This window comes from Nesoenas mayeri, assembly GCF_963082525.1.
Source record: "Nesoenas mayeri genome assembly, chromosome: 6".
NCBI classification, from domain to species: domain Eukaryota; kingdom Metazoa; phylum Chordata; class Aves; order Columbiformes; family Columbidae; genus Nesoenas; species Nesoenas mayeri.
Genome location: NC_137545.1, coordinates 29023815 through 29050126, shown reverse-complemented (window position 1 = coordinate 29050126; position 26312 = coordinate 29023815). Strand labels below are relative to the sequence as shown.

Genomic DNA, 26312 nt, shown 5'->3' with positions numbered 1-26312 from the left:
GCAACAAGCCAGTTTGACAAACGTTACTTTGCTATTCTGCTTTACAATAAAACCTTGAAAAAAAAAATCTAATTAATTATATAGAGCCTCGTTATCTGAATCAATGTTTGGGTTCAATACGTTTCAGTGGCAATCATGATGGAAGACAAAACGTAAAGAACACAGGAATTATAGCAAGTTCTCATTTTTGACTATGTTTCTGATGAAAGCAGCTATTTACAGAGCCGCAGTACGCAAAGGCATACATGAAAGTAAAATTTCCTCATGCAGTATTTCTGTTATTTTCAAATGACAGTGAAAGGTTTAGTCATAGGGTACAGGGAAAAAAAAAAAAAACCCAACACAAGAAAATTCTTCTAAGGTTTTTCAGTGTAGCATAAGTACTAACTCATCGCTGCCCGTTCCCTTAAAGCTATCCATAAGGGAACTCCATAGGAAAGAACACTTTCTAGGGTATTCTGCTAATAAGTGCTACGTCACGAGAGAATCCAAGACATTGTGCAAGACAAGCATGTAGACATTCATTCTGCAGATACTATGTCTTTGCAATATACATAGCAACACATTTCTGAAGGCCTCTTACATTCTGCAATGTGCTGCATTGTTTAAAGAACATAAATGTTGTAGCTGAGAAACATTTTCTGCATGGATTAGAAATCTCCTTTATTTGATAGCAGGCTTCTATTATCTTTTACCACCCTCTCGGAGGACATTTCATGATACAATACCGCTTAGAAGTGTTCAGCTTATTTAATGCTTTGATCTTTGGTAATTCCACAGCCAAAAACTCAAACCAGATTTATGAAGCAAGAGAGGAAGCCAGAAAAACCAAACTCGTGGGTTGCTGCAATGCACCTCAAAAGCAACAAGGGGAAAAATAATCTAACATTCACTTTTTTCCCCCTCGACAAAAATATCTCGCAGCATCTGACCCACATACCCAATTCATGGCACTGCCATCACTGCAGATCAATTTAGAGACGAGGGACTACAGCATCAGTACTGCAACCAGAGGAAGCTTTACAGTGACATATAAATATTTGTAAAGCTCGTAAAAACCTTAAGATTCTGCAGCTGTAGCGCAAATAAGACGATGTGTGTCTCCCCCTCCCAACACCTCAAACACCGATCCCGCCGCGCAGCTCCATCCGCACGGGCCCGGTGTCCCGGCGGCTCCCAGCGGCGCGGGTCGCGCTCCCCCGAGCCCGGGCAACCTCCGGATGCCGAAGCTGCCCCAAGCGCCCCCCATACCGACGGCGCCCCCCAAGGCGCACTGACAAACCCACTCCCCCCACAGACACGCGCGGATCCAGGCCGCCCAGGGCCGCCCCCCGCCCGGCTTCCCCAGAGCCCCCCGCCCGCGCAGACCTGTATCACAGCGGAGGCCGGGCGGCCGCGACGGACCCCCCGCGCTGCCCGGCGGCGGCGGGCGCAGGCCCGGCTGGGCAGGCGGCGCGGAGGGAGCGGCCAGGATTCCGGAGAGGAGCCCACCCCCCCGGAGGAGGGGGCGAAGGGGCCCGGGCCTGCCCGCGCCGGGGCACGGCGGGGAGGGTGACAGGAGGCACCGAGGCCGGCGCGGAGGGAGCCGCGCGCCGGGGCGGGCCCGTGAGCAGGGGAGCGGGGAAGGTGCCTCCGGAGCGCTGGCGCCGCGGCGGGGCCGGACCGGACCGGGCCGGGGCTGCGGGTCCCGTCAGGCGTGAGGCGCCGGCGGCCGCCGCTTCTGCTGCCAACCGAAAGCTCCGCCTCCCCCTCCGCCGAAACTCGTGACGTCGCCCGCGCCGGCGGCGGCGGCGGGAGAGGGAGCGCGAAACGTCACCGCGGCCCGACGTCACGACGCGCGGGCGGTGCGAGAACAACAGCCCGCCTCTGCGCACGCGCAAAAGCAGGACGGGGAAAGTGGTCTGCGGGGCGCGTGCGCAGGGCGCCCCCCGCGCGCCTGGTGTGTGGGGCCGGGAACTGGCGCTGCGAGAGCCAGCGGCGCGAAGCGCGCCCTCCGTTAGGCGGCCCGGCTGACGCGAGGAGGCCTGGGACGGCGGCCGGCCCCGTCTTCCCCGCTGCAGCTGCGGAAAAGCGCTGCGGTACCGGGGGACGCGGGCGGAGCCACGGTAGCTGCCCGCGCTCGCACCTGTGCAGCACCGTCGCGGGCAAACGGCCCGGCGCTGCGTTCCGCCCGGGAATCCTGCTGAAGTTCCGTGCTGTGCGCCATCGCAGCGGGGAGCGGCCGCTGTTTTTTGTCAGGCGATTTCATTTGTGGCCCAGCCCATTGCTTTTCTGCGTTTGTGTGACCTCTCGTTACTCGAGGGCAGGATGGGAACGTTCAGCTCGCTGCAATCGCGTCTCCTCCGCTGACTTCAAAAAGCCCCTTGCCCTGCCAAGCCCTGAGCGACAGTCCTGCAGCAGGACAAGCCACCTTGTCCCCACAATGAGCAGGTGGCGCACACGTTTTGGAACACTTCAAAATGGCACTCTGCTGGCTTCAGGTTGCACATTTTCCCAGCCCAGGCTGACCATTCTCTTCAGGACCACCTCCAATCAGCAAAGCAGCACCCCCCAATATGTAACACGACAGCTGATACCGCTGCCCTCAAAGTCTAAGTAGCAGATGATTTTAAGTACTACCATGGCAATCTGCTTTGTATAGATTTTAAAATAAGTTTACAGGCAGGAACCGTGGTGTACAAGATTCACAAATGACCTGTGTGTGTTTAGCAAAGCCCCTCCTGTGACATGCTGACAGGTGACACATGTTCAGAGTCGTACCGAGGGAGCAGTGATGTGTGCCACTGCACCAGACTCCACGGCACGGTAATCCCAACTGAGCTGCGGCTCACGTGCTGTTTTCTGGCCCTGTGGTCAGAGGCATTTAATCTTTAAGACAATCAGAGGTTTGTAAAGCCTGGACAAGCCCTCAATATCTATCTAAAGCAAGGGTTGGGGGGTTATTTTGGCCACTCTAAGCAAACCTGGGGAAAACCTACCTGAACAGAAGTTTAAGACTTCTATCGTTATTATATGCATATATAATTACGCTGGTAAGCTCTTTCAAATAGATAACTCTTCAGTGGGACAAAACCCTGATCTGCATACCTGGGCAAGTAAACTTTCACTGGGAACCACATATGAAACTAAAAATTTGCACATCAAGGCCCACAACCTGAGTACTTTGAGATCATCCACTGAAATACACTGCAGAACATGTCATATTTTTTTAAAAATTGATGGATGCTAAAGGAAGACCAACTGACGAAGCATATGCAAGAATGCTACAAGGCTCTGAATCATAATAAGAACTCCAGAGCCAACATGAAGGAGATGTAGTTGTCCCTCAAAGCTGAGACTCTTTGTTCCACAGTTGGCAAAATTGTCAGCCGTGTTCGTGAGACACTTGTCATGGAAAAGTCTATAACTAGAAAGTTTAAAAGGTGACCTTTTCTGCTAAATGATAGTGAGCCAAGAAAAATGCTGACATTGTGTGATACTCCTGCACCATCAAGCAAGATCAATGAGCCACAGCTGCTTACACAGCTTTGAAAACACATCCAGTGTTTCCCTTGCCTTAATGTTCCAGTTCATGGCCATTTGTCAGTTTTAGCATCCTGCAAATGGATTTCACTGATGGCGGAAGGGTTAGTGAACAGCAGGTTTTGAAGCTAGAGTTCCCTCCCTACAGAAGCTAGAAGGGTTGTGGAAATCATCCCACATTCCTCTGCCCATGCGGCTCTTTGTATTTCTGCACAAAGCCCACACAGCACCGAGCACTCTTGCTGCACTATGAGCACCATCCCCAGTGTGCTTTGCAGAGGTCACGTACATTCTGACAGGCATCAGCGTTACTGAGCCATAATCCCTAAAACAGAGCATCTTCAGAATCAGGAGCAGGATAAACAGCTAAATATTGACTTTGAGATAAAAAATATCAACACCAGGGACCAGCACTTACAACGCTGGCTTACACTAAGCTCAGCCCAAACCCAGGGGCATGGTTCCAAGATGATGTATCACACTACTGAAGCAAAATAAAGCTCATAGGAAAAGTGTAATTCCCGATATAGAGGAGTATAAAAATAGATTACAGAAGTTGCAATAAAGCATATTAGTTATTTATGCATTCAGTACAAGACCTATACAGGCAATGGAACTTGGGAGGAGCAGGGGTGGAAATGATAGGGTAAGCACATCTTAGGATAGTCTACTCAAGCAATTGACTGAAATCTGGCAGTATGGCTCTCCCTGGATTCCAGAATCAATACCTCATTGCAGTAAGAGGTTCTCACCTTCTAGATGTTATTGCTTGAGGCAAACAAGTGCCTGTATTAGTTAACACTAAAGGCACAGCTTCTAAACGCTTCAAATGTGAACAAACCAGCACCTTTTCATGGCCATGCCATCAACCTCTTTTTCCTCCCCAAGTTTCTTTGCCTCCCCACCACTCTTTCCTATAGCTGGCACCATTTTACCGTGTTACCATGTTTTGAACTACATCCAGAAAAGGATATAGTTAAATAAGTGATTAAATAAGTGTTTTTATCAAAAGAGGGGTTAACTGGCAAAGGAACAAGCTGCTGGAGGCAGAGCAGATAAGGGCAGTTAAAATGGCTTCTTCTGGGAAGAGCAGTAGAGTACATTTTGTGACGCAAGGATGCCATAAGATGATCAAGAGTCCTTCCTCACCAGCAAGTGGGCCAATATTCTGTTCATAAATTTAAATCCAGGTCACATGCATTGAGCAAACAGTTTTATTTCAAGCCCTTGCTACTTCTGTCTGCTATGCTCCTCTGCCTTTCCACAACAGAAGGAAAAATGTGCCTGCATCTCAGTAGTTCCAATTCCTCCTGATACAAATGTGCCATCACTGCGAGGCTGATGTCAAAAGAGAGGAAGACCAAATAGCTGGGGGAGAACAGCCCTTAACCACTGCTGGAAGATTCACTACACCTTTCCAGCTAACGCCCCAGACTTACAGATCTGAAGCAAAAAGTAGATTTTTCAGAGTACATAAAGCTACGGTTAGCAGTTACAGCAACCAATTCCTTTATCACCCCAAAGCAGGAAAAAAATTAAACTTCTATAGGAATATGAGAAAAGAAGCCAAACAGACTTAATTTTAAGAGATGACACCTAAGTAAGCCTTTATCTACAAACACTTTAAAACTAAGAGACTTGGGTAAAAACCAAACAAACAAAAAAACACCCCACAACAACAACAGCAACAACAACAAACAGAAAAAAAACCCTAAAATCCACTATCCTGTTTGTAATTCTATTTCAAACAGGCTCATCTCTCTGATAAGAGACTTCATCTTCCCTCACAGCAAATGTACTTCTTACCCAGACTGGAATCTCCCATCATAACTTAGTATTTTGCATTTCAGGATGCATTCCCACTACCCAAGACATTCAAGTTCAGGTCCAGAACAAAATACTAAAGAACAGCCAGCCATTGACTTGTCTAGAGTACTTGAAACAGAACAAAGTATGGGAAAAAATACAGTAGCCATTCAGGTATGGAGCTGCTTCTCTAGAAAAAAAGCACACTATAAAAGAAACTGGGCACTGGTAGGTTTGTCTGCTCCAGCCCATCATTGAACTTTATGAAGTAACTGTTAGGACTCAGCCTTATTCAGGAATACAGAACACAGGCACTGTTGACCTTACTAATAAAACTATTCCCCTAATATCTACATTACTCAGCCATTTAACACAAGTCTGCTATTTGAGATGGCAAGAGTAAACTGGGAGATACTAATTAGAAGTATATGAAATTACACTACCTGGCAAATAGCATGCTTTCTTAAAGATTATACAGGATATTCTATACGACCATTCAGAAGACTAAACACAGGCACAAAAGCTTGTAAGAAGCAACTGTTGCCTTGTATTTGTTCATTTACATCTTAAGGCAGGCAATGCACCTGACTGCAGAATGACACTGCACAGTCTCTATTCCCTCTACCAAACATGATGACTGTTGACCTTTAAAGAATGAAGATTTTTTACAAAACAGATGTCATTTTACACTAAATAAAACCCCTGAATAATCAAACTTCATTTTAAACTAAATAAATACCCCAAATAATCAATATTCTGCTTAACACAAAGAGTATCTGTAAAACATCAGGCAAGTACAGTTGATAAAAATTCCTCTTCATGGAACTACACAGCTTTCATAACCATAAAGTTCTACAACATATTCAGATATAAGACCAGACAGTGGAGCAAAGTTGCAGTTGATAAGCACCTATTTATCAATCAAATGAGTATCTGCTAAGGAGTAGGCAGAATAGGTACAGGTTTAGCTAGAGGTAAATGTTAAAGCACCTGAAAATAGATTTCTAATAGAATGGTAAATGTAACATTGTTCTAACATTCTTCTCTTTGCTTATTACAACTGTACAGTGCAGCAAACATTTAAGTTTCAGTGTTTGATCAATAAATCTCCTTGATTCCTCCTAAGGTTCCTCAGCCCTTTTCCCATGGTTGCATTCACCTCCCTTGTAAAATAAATAAATAAAATAAAATCAAGCCCTGTTCTCTGAACTTCAGATACCTAAATCTTACACAGGTCAAGGATGTTTTGTTACCACACCCATTTTTTTTTAACCTCTCAATGTCCTTTGATCGAGGGCTGTTAACAGCGTAGGAAGAGCTTTGCTACAGCTGATACTATCTGCGAGGCTAACAGCAGAAAACTGAAACATTCATGCTGCCAGCTGACATAACACTGCATTTCTGCAAAATGCTGCAGAGCTGTAACAGTAATTTTAATCTGCATAAAAATGGACCAAAGACCAAAATAAACCCTCTGTTCTGAGAATTAAACCTCATGTTCTCCCTAGTGCAAGAAGGGAAAAAAAATAAAAAGAAGGAAAAAAAAAAAAAAAAGAAAAATAAAGAGAGGCTGTGATCATTGCAAAACTATTGCACTATTCCAGTAAAGGATTTACTATCCTAATATCTAACATAATGTGATAAACATTTTAGTATTGGGCACAGTAAGCCTCAACACATGGGGGGCATTAGTATGATTACTGGGAAAACAAATAAACAAACCAACCCTACACAAAACAGAAGACAATGATGTTTTCCCTTCTCTTTTTGAGGATGTATTTTCTGTATTCTTACACCATACTTACCACTAGAGTATTCTGAGCATACTCTCCCACTGCACTAAGCTGCAGCACATTATGGTTCCACATATGCTGGCTGTTTCAACTTTTTGCCAGGGAAAAAAGCCTCTTCTGAAGAACTGGCTTAGGTCTCCTTAATACATTCATTGCTTTGCTGGAAGTTGAAGAACACAAGGTCAAATAAAAGTTCCTTGTATTCTCTGTAAGTGGAAAGGTTTGTTATAATTCTGACTTGTGGAGGCGTTTATTAATTGCAGACTGAACACATCTCCCACACAGGAGAATGCTCACCTTTCTAATGTTCCATTTCAATGAGATGAGTGAGGCCTTTCACCATCATTTTGTATAAACTTCCCCTCTTTATGAATATTCAGACTCCAGCAAAGAGGAAATAGTAACAGTATAAAATAGCAACAGTATAAAATAGTTATTACCAAATTTATGCTGTAGAGAACAGCTCAGGGATATCACAAAAGTAACTTAGTTTTATCAAATTACTTCCATTTCACATCAAATCTACAGCCCATGCATTTCATAGAAGCTCACAGTCAAACATGAAAATAAAGTAAATTCCACAAGTCTCAAGCCTGTTCATGTTTAACTTTCTTCCACAGAAAGATGTTAAGAATGTAGAAATAACCTCTTAACAAACTAAGTAATTTCACTTAAATGCAATGGGCTAGGCTTCTAGAGTTAGTCACCTAACAGGTGCATTTTCTTCCAGGAATTCTCTTGCTGTGTACCCTGAACTAGTATTTGCAATAATCAATATATATCTTGCAAAACAGGTTTGAAAAAAGCTGATTTTTACCTCTGTACAAATTTCTCAAAAAGACATAAATGACCACCCAGTTTCTAAGGAAAAGGATATATCAGGAGGAGAACGTGCTTTGGCTCAGACCCCTTTTTCCCCACAAAACTGGCATTCAGATTTCCATGAAAAAATGATTTTCATGTATCTATGTAAATTCCCATATTTTAATGAAAAACACGTAAGTCAAACATCTTTGCAGAGAACAAACTGGCAAAGACTCTTACAATCAAGTACTAAATGAAGTACTAAAACAGTTGCTTCTATAGCAGCAACTTGATTCCACAAATTCCAGTTGTTAGAACAAATCACTTATTTTTTAAATGTTGATTAAAGTTATCAGACATGGGAATATTTCCTTACAGTCAATTTAAAAACTGAGTAATGACAAATATAGACTCTCAAAGGGATACATTGCAAGATTTCTGTTTCTTAAATGGAATATCTGCATTGATCAAAGAATCACACCTATTTTAGAGACACTGATGAACAAAATTGTGTTACCATTGTAAGACAACATGTTATGGATAGAAAGTGTTTTAACTGGTAAACTAAGGATTCCATGTTTTCTTTTAACAGTACAGCATGCTGCAGAAAGCACTGCAATATACACCACAGCTTTTCCTTCAAGATTTTGTATGTTAAATTGTTGAATCTATACAGTTTTCCATCTCTGTATGTTAAAGCTTATTATCTGATTATTCTATTATAAAATTTCAGTTACAATCAGCTTAAATCTATTATGCCGTTATATCTGCAAACAGTTCACAACATTCCCAATACGATATGCCATATTAGTTTGAAACATCAATAACAATATTCTGCCTTATTTTTAATTATTTTCAGAGAAATACCTACTTTACTTAGTCTTTAAAATAAATGTTGAACACTCAGTGTGTGGCCAAGCAGAAATAGTGTGGAGTTAACAGCTACCTAAAAGCTTACTGATGCAACTAATAGTAACAGAAATCTAAATTACCTTATCTCAAAATTCATACAGAACTGAAACATTCCCTCTCTACCCCCTTCACTTCAAAATAAGTCTTTTTAAAATTCACTTCTGACTGGGATTTTTCATTAGTCAATGCTTGTGCAGATGGAGAATTTGTCTTTTACATCTTCCCTTCTGAAGAGACTGGATGTTTTCAGGGCAGCAAGTGTTTTCAGAGATATACTATGTACAGCCCTTCAAGTTTTAAATATAAACCAACAAAAATCCAGACACTCAATGTAGTTCTGTTTGAGCAAAAAAAATTATATTGCTGAGAAGAGTAAACCCAAATCACAAGGCAAGATTATCAGCAAGTGTGCAAATGGGAATAAGATGAAATCTCATTCTTTTACAGCTTTGCCTTGAACTTGCCAGAAAGCAGCTGTTTAAGCATTTCAGAATTTTTTCCTTCTGGTGGTGGGGGCCATCTGTCGTGATCTGAGGAAAGCAAATAAAGTAACATACTTAGGTGATTGAGAAACTAAGCAGTTTACTTTTGTGTCCTCCCATTGCCCACCTTCAGCCACTGACAGGACATTATTTTGGAGCCCACTTCTTACCAGGTATTTCTAGGAGAGAGCTATACAAACTTTTGCCACCATCCACAACCATGGTTATCCCAGTTATGTAAGAAGCAGCTGGAGACAGTAGGAAACACACTGCAGGAGAGATCTAACAAAAGAATGACAATTTTAATCTCTCTTAAGCTGCTGGGAATTGTTCATGTCAAAGACATTTGTAAAAACTTTTACAGGCAAGACATAGCAACGCCTTCTACTCAGTAATGAAAACCGTAACAGTCTTAAAGGCATCTTTCCAGCCACAAACATCAAGCATTTAACAGATAAAAACCAGTAAGTTCTCAAAGATCAGCATCTGATGCTGAAAATCAAACACAAAAGTTGACCAGTTTATCAAAGATGTACATTCTCGGTGGAAAAGAGCTAAGCAATTTTAAGAAACACTTTTTTTTTCACATTAATATTAATTCTTTCAGTCCTCCCTGCTGGAAGTCAACCTCATCAGAACTAATGTCTACTATGTAACACTTCAGCTGTAAGAGGCATCTAAGTTAAATTTTTAGGGTCACAGTGACTACTGGTTAAGTCTCCCACTTGGCACTACTATACGTTACTACTAGCTTTTTTCTTTTTTAATATTCAATCACAGGGCAAAATTAAGTCTTTCTTTTTGTTGTTGTTCTCAATATAATGAAGTAGCTTCAAAATACAGAAAGAGAAGTATCACAAATGTTCTGAAATACATTACCTCCTCAGGAACCGCTAATCTCTTGGCAGGAACTTTTGGTATGCTCCTTAACCACATCATTGTACCTTGTTCTCCATAGTTTGCAACAGCAGTTTCTGAAAATGCTATTCCCTATTTTAAAACAGCATAGTGGAAATTCAGTTATCTTGTATATGTTTAAACTGTGTTCATTGTAAAATTATGAAGTTGTAATTACTGTGATTCTCTATGGGATTAAACTATCTAAACGGCACTCGAATGCAAGTTTTTATATTTAATGGAATAGTATCATTTATACAAGAAGGTAATTTGGCCGCTAGCCACATCTCTGTTCAAGCACAATGATTCAGATTATTCCAATTCTCCACTGTCACTTCAATAACTATCAAGTGGAGAGTATAAAGAAGAAACTCAAAGACCATTTTGAAATTGTAAGCATTTCATATTACCTTACAGAAGAAAATCACCAAGGCCCAAGAACAAGTTCTCAATACTTTCTTGTACAATCTCTAATGTCAATAGGAGGGCTTCTATATAACCTCTGTATCTGCAGCACCATGCACTAGAAAATACAGCAGGTCTTTCCATACAGTTATTTAAAACAACTGCCACACACTACCAACTTCCTCAGAAATGTGGCAGGCATATTTTAGCTGACCTGCATGGTGGTTTCCTGTCTGCATATATTTGATAAGAAAAAAATCAGAACACACATTTTTACATTCAGTTTCTTTGAGAGAAGTTCTGCTCCAAATACAGTCTTTTTCTGCCTAAAACTAATCTAACTTAACACATAGAAGACAAAGTAAAAGACAGTATATGACACAGAGATTTTCAAAATAGCTCTGTGGACACAGATGGAAACCGTCAGCATACCTGAACCTCAAATAAAAAAGTTGTGTGAACTGAGAAATCATGTAATGATTACTGAGACACAAAGCATTCAGTAGTTTTATGTCAAGGGTTTGTAAGGCAAGTTACCATCTCCTCCAAGGTATTATCTCATTTCATTATACTAGAAAATAAACCAAGAGTGCCAAGACAAAGCAGAAAGCTGAAGCAACTTTATCCCACATCTCTGGGTTGTCATCCTAACAGTACAAAATAATTTCAAATGACCTGAAGAATGTAGATGAGGGAATTATAAATAAATACATAAATAATGCACAAACAATTACAGGCTATAGATGTTAAAATCTGAAAGTTTTGGTCTGAAAATTCTAACCATGAGCACATATGATGGCTAAGTTTAATCAGATTGTTTGCCATTACTTACAGGAGCAACGCTGTTGATTCTTACTCCGCTGTGGGCCCACTCTAAAGCTAAAGTCTTGGTTAGGTTATTCACAGCAGCTCTTGCAGCTCCTGTGTGCCTATTGAGAAAATAAAAACAAAAGAAGTATCTGTTCCCTCAGCTGACAGTGCCCAATATTAATTCTACCACAGCCTCACTAGGGTAGTCAGAGTAGCTTTCTATGGGTGGACCAACCACCTGAGATAGAGATTTTCCAGTTTGTAAGTTTGACCATAGATTCACAGTTTAAACAAGCTATGCTACAATTTCCTGTCATTTCTGGCAGTAGTTATCATTTCTTCCCCAATGTGACATGAGGTCAGCGACATTCCACTGCAGAAGTGGCTTATAAAATGAAAAACAACAGGAGACAAAGTTCAAACTGTGTAACACTATGAAACATAGGCTGCACAGGTAAAGCAACACTTGAAAGGATGGTGGTCTGAAAAATGGTTTAGATCTTCTGACAAACATGATTCAAACCAGCCCCTGTTCAAAAATTATTATAGGCAGATGGAGATAGAGATGACCATAGCCAGAGTGATCTCACACACCTTGCTGCTGTAGGAAACTAGTCTGAAATGAATACCAGCTTGAACAAATGCAGACCAAATTACTGCAGTAATGAATAGCAGACAGTGGGACTCAAAGAGTAATAGAGTTTAGTTCCTTTAGCCTAGCAAAAGAGAGGAGACAGATAAAATAGCTTCTCCAATACCACAAAAGGAGTAAGAAAAAATTAAGAAAGGCATAAGAAAACTTGGCTCATTCAGGTTTTACACCAGACTTCTGTTTCTTAAGCCTGACTTATGTTTAGGCCAGAAATAAATCATCTCCAAACACAGTATGAACACACAAACCTGACTAGTTTTGTGCTTAAAATTAATACTTATGAAAACTGTATCCAGTGATTTCTGGCATGAGCAGTGGTTGGACTTGTAAAGGCAAGTCTTTTTCAATAGTCTCTTTCCAAAACAGGTATCAATTCAGCAGGAATCTAATTTTAAAGTAGTTCTGTCTATCCACCTACATCCACACAACAACAACACACACAACAGTTTTTTTGGAAACCTTTTTCCACTGTTACTCGGAACTAGGTTTTCTATCTCTTGGTTCAACTGTCAAATATAGCTTCAGCCTATTTAGCACCACAATGTAAGCAGAGTGGAGAAAAGCAAGTAACTGTAGTTCCAGCACCACCCTGTGGATCTCTAAATTTATTTTGTACTGCCAAGAACAAGCTAGTGAGAAAATATCCTGCTGTTGGTTGAAAATTTGAAATTTTGAAAACTTTCAACCCTGAATCAGGACAAAGACAAGCAAGGTAACATTTACTCAAATTATGTTTTCATGTTTTCTTCAATAGAAATTCACTTTCAAAGTTAAAAAAAGTAGTTTCAAAGAAGAAATTCAATTTTTTCAATTAAGAAACTGTCAAAATGCAGCATTTTGATAACTTCAAAATTTCCTTTTAAAATAAATAACTGAAACAATTAATTTTCTGAACATTATTTCTCTTTCAACACATTGGAATTTTTTTGGTGGAAAAGTTTCAAATCAGAAGACTCCTGCTCACCTCGTTTTGAGGGTAAAAAAATTTGAACAAATATAGTACATATATGAATATGGAGAGGATGCTGCATTTACATGCAGACAGTTGTGATCATTTGTGTCACTATAAAAGAACTACAAATGTGGTAATATGTTTGTACCCATGAGCCTTCTTCCCAGTCAAGAAAGGAGAAGAGCAAATAGAAGTGATTCTCTGTGTCAGAGAAACTTCTCTGAGACAGATGGCTACAAAGTGAGGGTAAAAAGGAAAACGGGAAAGGCAGGCATTATGTGACCCAAAGGATAAAGCAAAACCTGGTAACATACTAGAAATGTTCCTCCTACTCCCCTGCTACCAGTCCAACTCCCATAACTCATTACTACACCCTCAAGACCTGTAAACTGACAGCAGAAGAGGAAAACAACAGGTGCCAAGTGTTTGCAAACCCTGTAGAAACTTTGAGAGAGAACAAACAACTGCTACATTTCAGTGCACCTAGTCCCACTATCACAGCATTTCCAGTGGAAGCTTCACTGGCAAGTCTTGCTTCATAGTTTCTTACAAACAAGTTGACAGAGATCAGAGATGTTATTTACTCCTGTAGTCTCTACTGAAGTAATAAAAGACGCCCCCACACATACAGCCAAAGGATACTCTTGCTCTGCCTTAACCTAACTACTGTATTTCTATACTGTATGCTGGATTTCTATATAAATATAAAGTACTTAGGAGCAATTGGTACTTCCAGGGGAAAAATACAGGAAAATGTAAAAATAAAATAAAATATATATTACGACATTCCAGGAAGCCCATTTCTCACAGCAGCAGTAATGTTGACAATCACTCCTCCATGTTCCTGCATCCAGGCATTGTACACTGTATGAAGGAGGAAGATATTCTATAAATATCAGGAGAAATGCATACAAATGAACTTGCCAATTGGGAGCCAATTCTGGAGTTTTAACTTCAATTACACTACACAGATCTAGACAAACAATCTGCTCTTTGTATCACAGCCTCACCACTGCAGTGGTGAGAAAACAGGTGTGGTCTGGGTAAGGCTCAATGTTTGTCAAGAAGCCTTTTGGTGGAAATCAAGATCTCATGCTTCCACATAAATTATTTTCATTTCCACGTTCCTAATGCTGTCTGAGAATCATGCATTGTACTTAAATTTAACTCTAAATTTACATCCCTGATGGGAGAGGGATTCCCTGTGTAACACAGGGAATACAGGCTACAGAAGTTAAGTGGTTTTCCTGTAGTCCTTTGAGTATCCAAACTAACTGACTCCTCAAACCTGGCCTTAACCAGAAGATCATAATTGCCTAAATGTTTGTTTGTATATATGAACAACTGTAATGTAAAGTTTAAGGTAAAGCTCTGGGTGAGATTCATTAAAATAAATATCCACTGTCAGAGAAGTGTGTGAAAAAAGAAAGTAGGGAAACTTTACATGTCTTGTATTCTGGTATCACTGTAAAAAAAACCAAAACAAACAAAAAAAAGCTTAACGTTCAGTCCTTACCTGCTTTGCAGCAGTAGAAAGTGCCTGTCAGATTTGTGTCTATCACAGCATTCCAGCCTTTTGCACGGATGGCTTCAGAAGGACTTGCAAATTGGCCCCCTCCATTATTCACCAAGTAGTCAATCTTCCCATGCAGACTCAGTGTAAACTTCACCAAAGCTTCTACCTGAAACAATATTTGTTAGTGTGGTATGCTGATTAAGCTATATACCAAATTTCATTCTCAGACAGCATTTTCTCTCTCATATCATCTTCACACATAAAGAGGAGGCACCAGCCTTCAGAGGGGCTGGAAGATCGGTATGACAGGCTTAGTCAGCCAAGAAGGATTGGGCTGAGTCCATGTTTACTTAGGAAATCTTCCTGGTATAATGCAGGTGCCACACAAAATATCAGCACTGAAAGAAGACTATCTATGCTGCTGAAGGCTTGCAGAGGCAAGCACACACAAAACCTTCTACTTAACACCTACTAAGAATCTCCTAACATTTTTCACAAGGGTGGGCGACTTCACATCAGATACTGGAACAGTTCCATATAAGGTAGCTACTGTTTTTTTAATCTGACCTATATACTTTTGCATTTTAAATAGAAAACATAAATCATCTTGTGAAGTTGTGTACGCTCACTGAAGCTATGACATATGAGCTGGCAACAGCCCATCTTCTTATGCAGACCAAGCAGGTCAGTTTATTACCCTATAAAACGGGAACTCCTACCAAGTGCTGGAAATACTACAAGTTGCCTTCTTCAGCAAAAGAAAGGTGAATATTTGGTTAAGCAGATACCTTCTGTCTATAAGCAAGATGAATACTTACGATTAAGAGCACTGTCTGGCACTGTTTAACTTTGGGTACTCTGAGAAGGTATTAACAGCAAATAGCAATAAACATTTTATTCACTGACTCAAAGACCAGTCAGTGCAGAACACGAGTAGCTTAAGTTCATATGGAAGGAAATAGATTTTGAGAATCTAAACCTAGCTCTAACACTGACCTAATCTGAGCTACAGGTTGTAAGCAAAGCCTTTTGCATTGTCTTGTTTTGGAAGTACAGCAGCTTTGCCACACACTCACACTAAATGTGAGAAAACTTCTGGAAGGGAATGTATTCCAAAGCATTCAAAGATTTTACACATACCAAAGCTGATGTATTATATTTTTCCTATTACAAGACAGCAATAAGAAGTCTATAGCAACCGCTTAATAATTTAACTTTTATCTTAAGAAACAGGATAAGTGGGGCAACATGACCTTCCCACATACATTACCTATCATAACTAGATACCATGTATCAGGTATTCCTACTCAAGCATATGTGAAAAGTTAATCTAGTATCTGTGGTCAAAGAAAACACAGATCAAAAAAACCACAAAAAACAAACAGCAGGAGCAATGCTGCTGCTAAAACAGATTTGACTAGAGGAAGGATATCTATCAACCTTCCTCTGTATTGAGCTATCAGTAGAAAACATCAGAAATAAAAGAACAAGCAATACATGACATGTATCTCACCAAGAGTGTCACCACCTCAGTCTCATAAATAGCTGCCTTATAGCTTTCGCTGCTAACAGTTCAGGATGGTTTAACAGAATAGCATGGATCCTGTATGGATCACAGAATCACAGAATCACAGAATGGTTATGGTTGGAAAGGACATCTGGGGATCATCTAGTCCAACCCACCTGCTAAAGCAGGTTCACCCATAGCAGATTGCACAGGAATGTGTCCAGGCGGGTTTTGAATGTCTCCAGAGGAGGAGGCTCCAAAACCTCTCTGGGCAGCCTGTTCCAGTGCTTATTCAGCAAGGATGCACCCTGCTGAATAAAAAAACCTAAATAGGCATATGGTGACTGAAGCCTGATTGAAAAACTAATGCGTGCTGAGAAAAAGATGCCTTAAGAAAACAATTTTCATAGATAAATCACCATCTTTAAGTTCTGAATGACATCGTATTCCTCACATCAATCATTGCAGCTTGTGGGATCTGAGGAAAAAAAAAAAAAACACACCAAAAAACCAAAACATCTGTGAGAGCAGTCCCAAACCCATGACTTACCAGAACCACCTTGCCATAAAGACTTCTAAGTTTGCTCACAACCAGAGAAGAGTAAGTTATGTCTCATTAGGCAGCAAAAGTTATGCGTTGCTCAGCAATATCAAACTCTACTCCCTGTCAGTCTGAGAATCTTGCTTTGAATATTGGTCCCCATAAGTCACTGAAGTATGGGCTCATTTATGGAAGGGATATGGTTTCAGTACAAGGAATATTTGAACAGACTAAGGCTATTCAGGCTCAGGAAAAACAAAACAAAACACAGAAAAGGGAAAAAAAAACAGAGATAAATTAATAGAAAAAAAATTCACTGAGAAGAGACATTACAAGCAAGTTTTCAGCAGGTGGGCAAAAACTGCCATGACATCAATTCAAAATGGTTCACACATTTTATCTTAAGAAACTCTGTTGTTGTTTCTACTTGTCATGCCCTGTTCTCAGGGTAATAAAAAAACAAAAATAAAACCAAAACCAAACACATATCAGTTCTGCTTTCCGAAAGCCAGCAAAGGCTGGCAGGCTCTCCAGTGACAGCTGAGATGGCTCCAACTGCAGCAATCTTCATAACGTCGTCTGTGTTGCAGAGAAAGCATCATTGCAGTGCTTCTCCCAATTACAGTAAACATGGTGACAGCAGTCACCAGCAGAGTGAGAACGAGGGAGCGGTAGAACACATTTAAATCGCAGTGAAAACTAAAGAACATTCCTTTCTCTTCCTAAATATTCACAATTCACAAGAAAGAACTTCATTAAAAAAATCTACTAAAGACGCTCTCTGGAAGTAAAGCAAAACTGCAGAAACTATATCGGGCAGTTTAGGACAGTCTTCTGAAAAAGACTGAAAAGAACAAACTCAGGCCCTTCAGACATAACCAGAAGACAGGAGGTCTTCAATAAGGACTTTTTATGTGTGACTGCAACTCAAAGGTATTATACAGTAGTACACTTTCACAGATAACTAAGGTGACGGTACTCGCTGACACAGAGAAAAAGGAGAACTCTTCACATGCATTCATTCACAGGTCACCTTGAACTTGAGTAAAACTCAGCAGGCAAACTACCCACTGCAGCATATTAGAGATCTGCTATTTGAGGACTAGAACTAGTAGGCATTCTTGCACAGTGATAACAGGTATTTTTACTTCTTGTTATTGCTGTCTTATTTTAAAGCAAGACAACAGGAATCTCTTATCCACAGCTTCCCACCAAGCCACACTCTTCCACTATAGGCTTCACAGAGACAGGCATTAAGTGTTTATAAACCAACTGAGACTACGCTAAGCTATAAGGTTTATTGAAAAAGAAATGTTACTAGTGAACTCAGACATAAGGCAAGTGCTACACAGTACTGTATTGAGTCCACGTTGAGAAGTCCTGTTTGTCTGATGTCCAAGTGATAGGTTTTAGCTTTGAGGTCTGGTCCAGCAGCAGTTATTGTTGCTGGAACTCTAGTATGGAAAGGGGACACTGCACAGAATTCTGAATTGCTGGTTGCAAGAAAAGCAGTGGCCTACTAAACGTGCAAGGTTTTATCTTCCACTTACCTAGATATGTCTTCTACTTAACTAGATGGCAGGTAAAGAAATGTTTGTCCAGCACATAAAGCACAAAGGCTTTACAAGTTCCTCATCTGTTTCTTTCCCTGTCAATAGATAATGCTGTAGCTCAACATTTAAGACACACAAACATGTGCTTCTCCTTCCCAACACCTACAAAGACCAACAGAAAGCTCTTTTCACAAGGGAAAAAGGATGGGCTCTTTCTCCTCCACTCTAGCCACCATTACATTGAGGCACTGGAATTAGTTAATTACATCCTTGAACTTCCAAAAAAAGAGCTCGGTTTGGAAAGATACACACACAGCTGTCTGTCCTGCATCTCAGCAAGAGCAAAGTGATCTGCTTTTGTTATAGTCAACACATTATGTAAGCAGTCCTAGAAAACATACAAATAATTAAAATCACTTCAGCTTCATAATCAAAAAGAATCTATATTGATCACTACATACACTCCAGATCACAGGATAAGGGACAGGTGCACAACCACTGCTTCAGGATAAGGTTCCATGAACACAAAACATAGAAACCTTAGGTGCTTTTACTGGAATTCCAGAACCCTCTACTCATCCATTTTAAATAACTGAATGGGTTTGTTATCCTTTACAAAACATTCAATGGAAAACTAGCCAACAGCAGCAGCAAACTGACAGGTTATGCAATGGCTGAAAATTCTCCGTCAAGAAAGATTCCGTCTTGCACATTAAACAAAAAAGTAAGCTTTGCTAGAAAGCAAGAAGGCTTCTGAGGATGAAGCTTAAGAGACTTAAAAATGTGAATTCATTAAGCTGTTCCCATGATATATGGCATCAGGCTCTGCAGCAATTAATTCACTGCACCTTCTTTGACTCTTCTGAGGCCAGAAAGAGTTTAACAGATATATTGCACTATATGATGAGGGATGAATCTTCTAATGCTTGAATTTCACAGATCCAAAGTAGGGCACACAAGAGGAATGAGCTATGTCACCTTCAAAGCAGGTCAGTTACTTTAAGACTTGCAACAGGAGGCAAAAAAAATCATTTGGTAATTTTGAAAGCACTTGAATCATTCTTAGATCTCTATTCAAAGTTCCTCCCTCCAGTTTGCCTGATTATAAAATTAAAACCATGACAAAGTTCACAGGGGCCTTTAGAGAAATGCAGAACCACTGATGGAAATGGAGGGTTGAAAAAAAAACCCCGTATGCTACAGATGGCTCATTGTTAGAGGTGATCACAGTGGCTTCCTTTAAGAGAAATATTTACTTTTAGAAAGGTGTCAGTGTCAAAGAGAAGAATATAACGAATTAATTATGTAGTTCTTCAGGAAGCTTTCTGGGCTTTGACGCTTGTGATGGATCAGTTCTGACATCTAAGGAGGCTTGAACTCCCAAGTTTTTTCCCTTGTTGAAACATTCATAAGGTATTTCTCCTTCACACATTCTATCGTAGCTGGTATAAGAGCTGAGAAAGAGGATGTAATGACTCACAGGGAATACTTGTAGAGGCTGTGCTCTCTACCCAACAACATGCTTCTGTGAATTTTTGAGGTACCTTCTCTTAGGTCACGCTAAGCTGAAACCAGACAGTGAGTTGTAAAGCTCTTAATGAGTACCTACAGAGCCAACAAGCTGTACAAGTCTTGTTTCTTTCAGGAGGGAAGCCAAAAGTTTAAATGCCTTCTCACCTCAAATTCCACTGTAGACAAGAAGCTAGTCCCGTATTTGTAAAAATACTGAAGTGAGTTAGATTGCTGTGTTGCTTCTACTCAAGATTTAGCCCCAAGGCTAGAAAAATTCTTCACTACATCTTCTACTAATACATGTTACTAAGACTAAAAGTCCCAGGCACTAAATTTAAGGTTAAGAATGGAGTAGGTTTTGAAAGAGGATATACAATGTTCTTTCACTAGAAGTAGAAGCCCAAAGGTACTTTTCCTCTAGTCTCTGCAAGACAATCAAATGCAAACTAAAATAAACTATTCACCATTGCTGCTCTTAGAAAATACAATAAATAAGAATTGTGAGCAGTGGGTTGTGGAAAATCTGCCACATCCATCAGTTCTAAGTTCCAACAGTTTTTAGCAGTATATGTTACCGATTATTAGAGTTTAGCTTCAACTTACAAACACTAAACACCTAAGTGTAAGGAAGTACTATGCTCAACACAAATTTAAAAGCTGAAAATTACTATTGGACACATTTCTAGTCCACTAGTAATTTTAGAAATTAAGTAAAAATTGGACAGAATTTAGCAATCTTTGAGAATCTCAGCATTAAAGAACTAACAGAGGAGGAAAGAGCCAGAAAAACAAGAGCTAAAAACCAAAAATCACAGGGTCTCTCTAACCAGTAAAAATATCTATTCTTGGAGATGGACATATGGAATGGATAAACATTTTTTAGTGGGTACACTTAAGTTCTTATGTTAACATGCAACAGAAATTGCATTCCTTATTCAAAACTTCCACAAAAGACTTATAAATTTTTCATAGTGTTTTTTTTTCTGAATAGGACTTCAGCAGAAAGAAGCAAGAGCAGCTGGAGAACTGAAGTGAGTCAAACTAGGAGACTGGGTCAATGAGTGAAACATTCAAGACTGGAGTTTAATCGACCTTATTCCTCTGCACTCTCTCTTCAGTAGATAGAGCTGTGAAATGATGATGGTTTATGAGAACTTCCACTGTCGGAAGGTGCCTGATAGAGGCTTCTCCAATATTGTATGAAAAGTTCTAAGGAAGTTCTGGTGTATCTGTATTAAAACTAAATTCGGAAACAAGACAATTCTATGATGATACTGCAGGGTAATACCAAATACAGAAGTTTCTCCATATATCAGCATGGCTACCAGTAACACAGAATAATGCCTGAACACTTCACACAGCTCCATAAACATGGCTTTAAAAGCAACTTCAGGAAAGATTCCAAAGCCATCTAAGACTGTTTTGTCCAACACGTATTTAGCCATGTTTAATAAACAGGAAAAGAATGAATGGTAAGTTTTTTTAGTGGAGATTACCTCATTTCACCATCCAAGCTTTCTACATCCCACAGAACACTGTAGTTCCCCCTAAATCCTTTTTAAACTGATGCAGAAATAAGATTAACCTGCAAAAGGTTATTAAACATGCAGAGTATTTTCTGCAGGAACAGTGATGTTGAAGAAGGCTTAAGCCTCTCTCTCTCTTTACCTCTTTTCTTTCCTGTAGCTTTAATCTTGTAAATTGCCCTCTGACATCTGTCATAACCTATTATGTTGCACTGCTGATGATAGTATATACAAACCTAAAATTCACTGGTAGGTGAAGTGACATACTGCACAGCCCCAGGGTTCATCTCCTTCAGGAGAGAAAGTCTAAGTATATTATTATAAATATTTTATGGCACGAGCTGTTCCATAAGGGAAGAATTTTATTTTTTACTTGCTTTATGGTTGTGCATTAGGATATTTCCAGAATCCACATAGCTACAGAAGGTTTTTAATATTCCTTCAAGTTATGCTAGAATTTAACACAGAATTTGAAAAGTTAAAAAAAATGTAGCAATCAGTGGTTACTGGAATACTTTCTAGCTGTCTGCAATAGGTTCAAAGTCCAACCTGATGCTGGACTTGTAAATGTTTAATTAAACAGATTTAAAAAAATAGGAGGTGAATGAAGATTTCTGAAGAACCTGGATTAAGTACTTTTGCTCTTGACCTTCCATTTGTTGTAATATGAAGACAAAAGAAAAAGCTTAACTGAGATAGTAACTGAGTAATTGTAACCAAATTGTAATTGTAAACAAAATTTGAAACATGGCTATAAATATCTGTGGGGTTTTTTTGCTTTGATACAAGCAAAACTGACGATGCAGGGCAATTGTGTCAAGCCACAAGCGATGAGATTCTATTCTATGACTCCCTGTCTGAAAGAACTATTCTGAGGTCTCCATCTTCACACGTTAACGCCCCCTCACTGCAGTTACAGAAACGTGACACAGAACCATGCTAAATGGGCTCCGGCTCAGCTGTACTATATGCCAGTTTCAGAGACCTGCTTCTCCCAGAAATATCTGAAATACATATGCATGGTCAGAAAAATATTTGCAATTCCAAATGTTTTCTTGCTTGGGTGGCTAACAAATGGTCTTCTCTTGGAAAGCACATCTTTATCTAGATCTAAGCCACTTCTGAGAGGGCCAGGAAAGACCTCTGGAGATCTGTGAATTTATGTACACAATACGCTTTTGACACATTAAGCCCCAGAACAAGATCATTAGTCTTTACCTCATCTTCTTTGCGGATATTGCACTGTACAGGAGTCACTTTGGCAGGACTCATGGAAGAAAATGTAGCATTCAGTTCTTCTGCAGCAGCTTTTAATCGGTCAAATTTACGAGAGGCAATAACAACACTGCAACCTGTAGAGACAAAATGAAACGTCCTTCAGCTAACATGGTTAAAATTACAGTTACGCTAGGTTTTTAATAACATCATAGAGATATCTTGTAGGATGTTCATTTATTAGTCACTGACTAGAAGATACAGCGTTGAAGTTCTTGCAAGAGAAAGAAATGACTGATGTCAGGTGCTTCTTAGCAACAAGATCCCACTGTGCCAAGAAAAAAAGCAATCAAAAAAATGTCCACGAGGTTCCCTCTCCTTCCTGCAGAAGGGAAGATAGCCTGTGAGCTGCGGAGTCAGCAAAGTAGCTTTCAGACATCACTTTTGCTGCCTTTGCTCACAGCTGCCTCATTTATCAATTATGTGATTTAAAGATGTTTCAGCAGGTCTTGATTACAAAAAAAATGCTTGCTCCTAAAACCACAAAAATAATCTTACCATATGTCTGGCCATAATTTTGATTAGTGGTGAGCAAATGTAATCCTCTGCTTTTTAACCCTACAGAGGCTCAAGGAAAGGATGATAGCCTCATGAGATTAATTCTTATCTGCAGACTACAGACAGCAGGAACAGAGGCTTCTCTGTGGCACCACCACACGCTGCAAAACCCTCGCTCAGAAAGGAGAGGAAAAAAATAGGCAACAGGTCAAACTTTCTGGGTTTTTTTCAGCATCTAGAGGCAGAAGGACTTGTTCTACAGAGAAAAACAAGGCAGGTGCCAGCTTAATGGCAAACACTGACACTACGACTAGTCTAGCTTCTTCTGTCACACCAGTGGACTCAGGACAGCTTTAAAGCTTCAGCAATTGCTACTACACAGACTAAAACAGACCACACCAAAGAAATTCCTAATGCAAATCCAGTAGGCATGCAATGTCATATTATGGATAAACAAATGACTAGCTTCCACTGCCATGCAGGCAAGGAGGTCTTGCTCCCAGTTCGCTCCTTCCATAATCTGAGCACCCAGCAGAGGCCATCCCTTCCTCACACCAGCTCTGGTGCTCATCTGCTTTAACATAAACCAATTCAACATTCTCACCCAGCCAAAAAAAAAAGTTACCAGCTTGCCAGGTGCTTTTTTTTCCTTTGTTGATATTTTACTGAGTGGAATTTGGCCTCTCATGTGATCAAACAAACACCAGAATCAACTCAAAATAACTAGTGAGAGTAAAGAGCAGCAAGCTGTTCATTTGGCTCATACTGTCTTGTGAAACTATACATAAAACTAAAATTTTAAAAAACCAAACCAAAACAAACAACAGAGGAGCTGAATTCTTCCAGAAGAAATTGCTGCAACTACATATCCCTAGGAATGGGAGCTCCACCTTTAATCAGTGGCCATCTTATAACAACACATGTAGATAGTAGTCTCTGAGGTCTCCTGATTTTTAAATTAAGAACTCTAGTCACTTCACAACCACCTGACTAACACAGAGTAGATAAAATGGCACACAGCATTACCAATTAACACAAAATACTAAATCACAGTAGCACCGTTATATTTATCAACTGAAGTGCTTATTAATACCCACATTGATAGAATAAGGTCCAGTAAGAGACTGTATTTTTGCTAAATATGCTAACTGGGGGAGATGGAGATCCTAACTTACTGAAGAACACTTGAAAGCTACTGTACAAGCTGACACTACTTCACTTATTTTTCTTCACAAAGAATGACCAGACCACTTCCTGATAGGGTCAGAGGGAAAAGGTCACAAGTTTCCAGAGGAAAGGTTTAAATCTGTCCAAGAAGGCATCAAAGGAGACTGGTTATAAAAACAACGTGTATTATCTGTCACTGCTCCCTCAGGCATTCTCTGTCCAGCCAGTATCCCCTTCAAAAACAATACAGCCTAAAGCACAAGATACACATGGAAATAGTTACTGGTCATCTTCTTGTCAGGAGTAGCCAGTAAGTCTCCAGGTGAGGAAGGTTACTCAGACTTAAGCCACAGCTCTTTCTTCACTTTCTCACATATGCTTTGTAGAGACTTGCAGCCTTGTTTTCTATTTAGGATGTTATGAACACACACTTTTGTTATTTGTATTTTGCTTGAGAAAATAATCCAGATCAAATTAAGTACAATTTTAAGGTAACGGGGTAACACCATCAACCAACAGCGCGATGATGCTTAAAAAGCACCTCTTTAAGGGTGCATGTAAAGACACCTTAAAAAAAATGCTGAGTTCTCCAGTAATAGAAGGGTGACAGAACCAGCCCTCCCTTCAGTTCCACAGAGCAAGTGCAAAGCTGGGGTGACAAAGTCCAGGAGATGGAGAGATGTCTCCCAGCACACTGTTAACAAAGAAGGCTCTTTACCCCGCAGTGAAATGGCACGGTGCACGTTTTGAGAGCGTGAACCACAGGCAGTGTGTCACCGCGAGCCACAATGCTAGTGCTGGGGCACCCAATAACGACAATAAACATGACCCGAAAGCATTCTGATGCCGACGATCCCTAGCACTTATGTGGAAACCTGCAGAAAAGGTGGTGCAAGGTGGATGACCTGAAGATTGCCTTTCACTCCAGATTTTACCATATCTCTGTAATCCGCACTGAAAGAAAGGCCACAAAGCGCACACTTAAGATATACTTTAACTTCAGGACATTCCTGCCACAAGCACTGAGAGAGAAGCACCATTTCTCCAAGCTTGCTGTGTGGACAACGGTTCAAAATCTTACTGCTCTGCAAGACTTAGCTCAACAACCAGATAAATCCTCCGCCTAAAGACGAAAACCCACTTAAGAGGGAACACAAGAGAAAGGGTCCGGATTCAATATAACTTCACTTTGACCACTATAATTTAAGTGCCGCATCTTTTAAGTGCCAGCGGGTCAAACGACACAGCCCCACATCAACCTCACCTCGTCCCCACCGCTGTTCACCGACTCCTGTCACAACGTCCCGCCCACAAACCCCTCACAGCCCCGCTGTCCGAAGCTCCCCGACCCCATCCCCCGCCTTCCCCTCACCCCACCCTGCTGCGGAGCCTCATCCACCGCCCACCTAGCGCCAGCAAGTCGGCGGCGATGGCCTTGCCGATGCCGGTGCCACCGCCGGTGACGATGGCCACCCGCCCGCGGAACAGCCCCGGCGCCAGCAGCCCGCGCGCCGCCGCCATCTTCCCCACACACACACTCCGCGGCTCGCACAACGGCGCCGCCACGTGACGGGCAGCCCCGCCCGCGCCGGGGCTCAGCGCCGGGATCGGCGAGCGGGCGGCGGGGCCGGGGCCGGCAGCGGCTCCGGGGCCCTGGCCGGGTCATCCCGCAGTCCTGCGGCGCGGCACAGCGCGGCACCGGGCACCCGGCACCCGCGGGGGGCAGGTAAGGGGGGCGGTTACCCATGCCCAGGTCCGGCGCCGGGGAGGGATCGGTTCCTCAGGCAGCGTCCTGCTGCCTCGGGGTCGCCCCTGCCCGCGGGAGCCTCGCAGCAAACCCACCATCCGCGGTTTCATCTGCCGTGAAGGGAGGGGGTTGAATATTTTTCTGTACCGTTTCGGGTCACCTTCCCCAGCGGCGCGGGGAGGTGCCCTCGGGGCGCGGGTGCGGAGCCCCAGCGCGGAGAAGCCGGAGTGATGCTGTGGAGGTGGCACGAATGGCACAGCAGCGGCCGGTGCTGTCCCGCCGGGGGCCCGCGGGCGGAGGATCCTCGCCCTTGACGGGCACTTTGTCGGGAAGAGGCCGTGAGGGCTGCGGTGGTACCATTCGCCGTGTCCCTGACATAGCCTTTTAGTGCCAAAATGCCCTTATGGTGTGTTTTTTGTTTTTGTTTTGTTTTGT

At 41.4% G+C, this 26312-nt stretch overlaps 2 protein-coding genes across 2 annotated transcripts in view; both read right to left on the bottom strand.

The window, feature by feature from the left end:
- The window catches only part of MAP3K2 (mitogen-activated protein kinase kinase kinase 2), a 51887-nt gene extending 50153 nt beyond the window's left edge, over positions 1-1734 (bottom strand). The window contains exon 1 of the mRNA XM_080346369.1: positions 1369-1734. The gene's annotated coding sequence lies outside the window, so the exon portion shown is untranslated. The remainder of the gene's footprint in view (positions 1-1368) is intronic.
- A 7544-nt stretch (positions 1735-9278) lies between these two features.
- PECR (peroxisomal trans-2-enoyl-CoA reductase) lies at positions 9279-25651 on the bottom strand (the record flags this gene model as incomplete). Its single annotated transcript, XM_080347069.1, has 8 exons — positions 9279-9367; positions 9490-9601; positions 10199-10309; positions 11454-11550; positions 13818-13899; positions 14552-14717; positions 22409-22542; positions 25537-25651. 8 exons carry the CDS (start codon positions 25649-25651, stop codon positions 9279-9281), a joined length of 906 nt encoding a protein of 301 aa, XP_080203195.1.
- Positions 25652-26312: the final 661 nt, after the last annotated feature.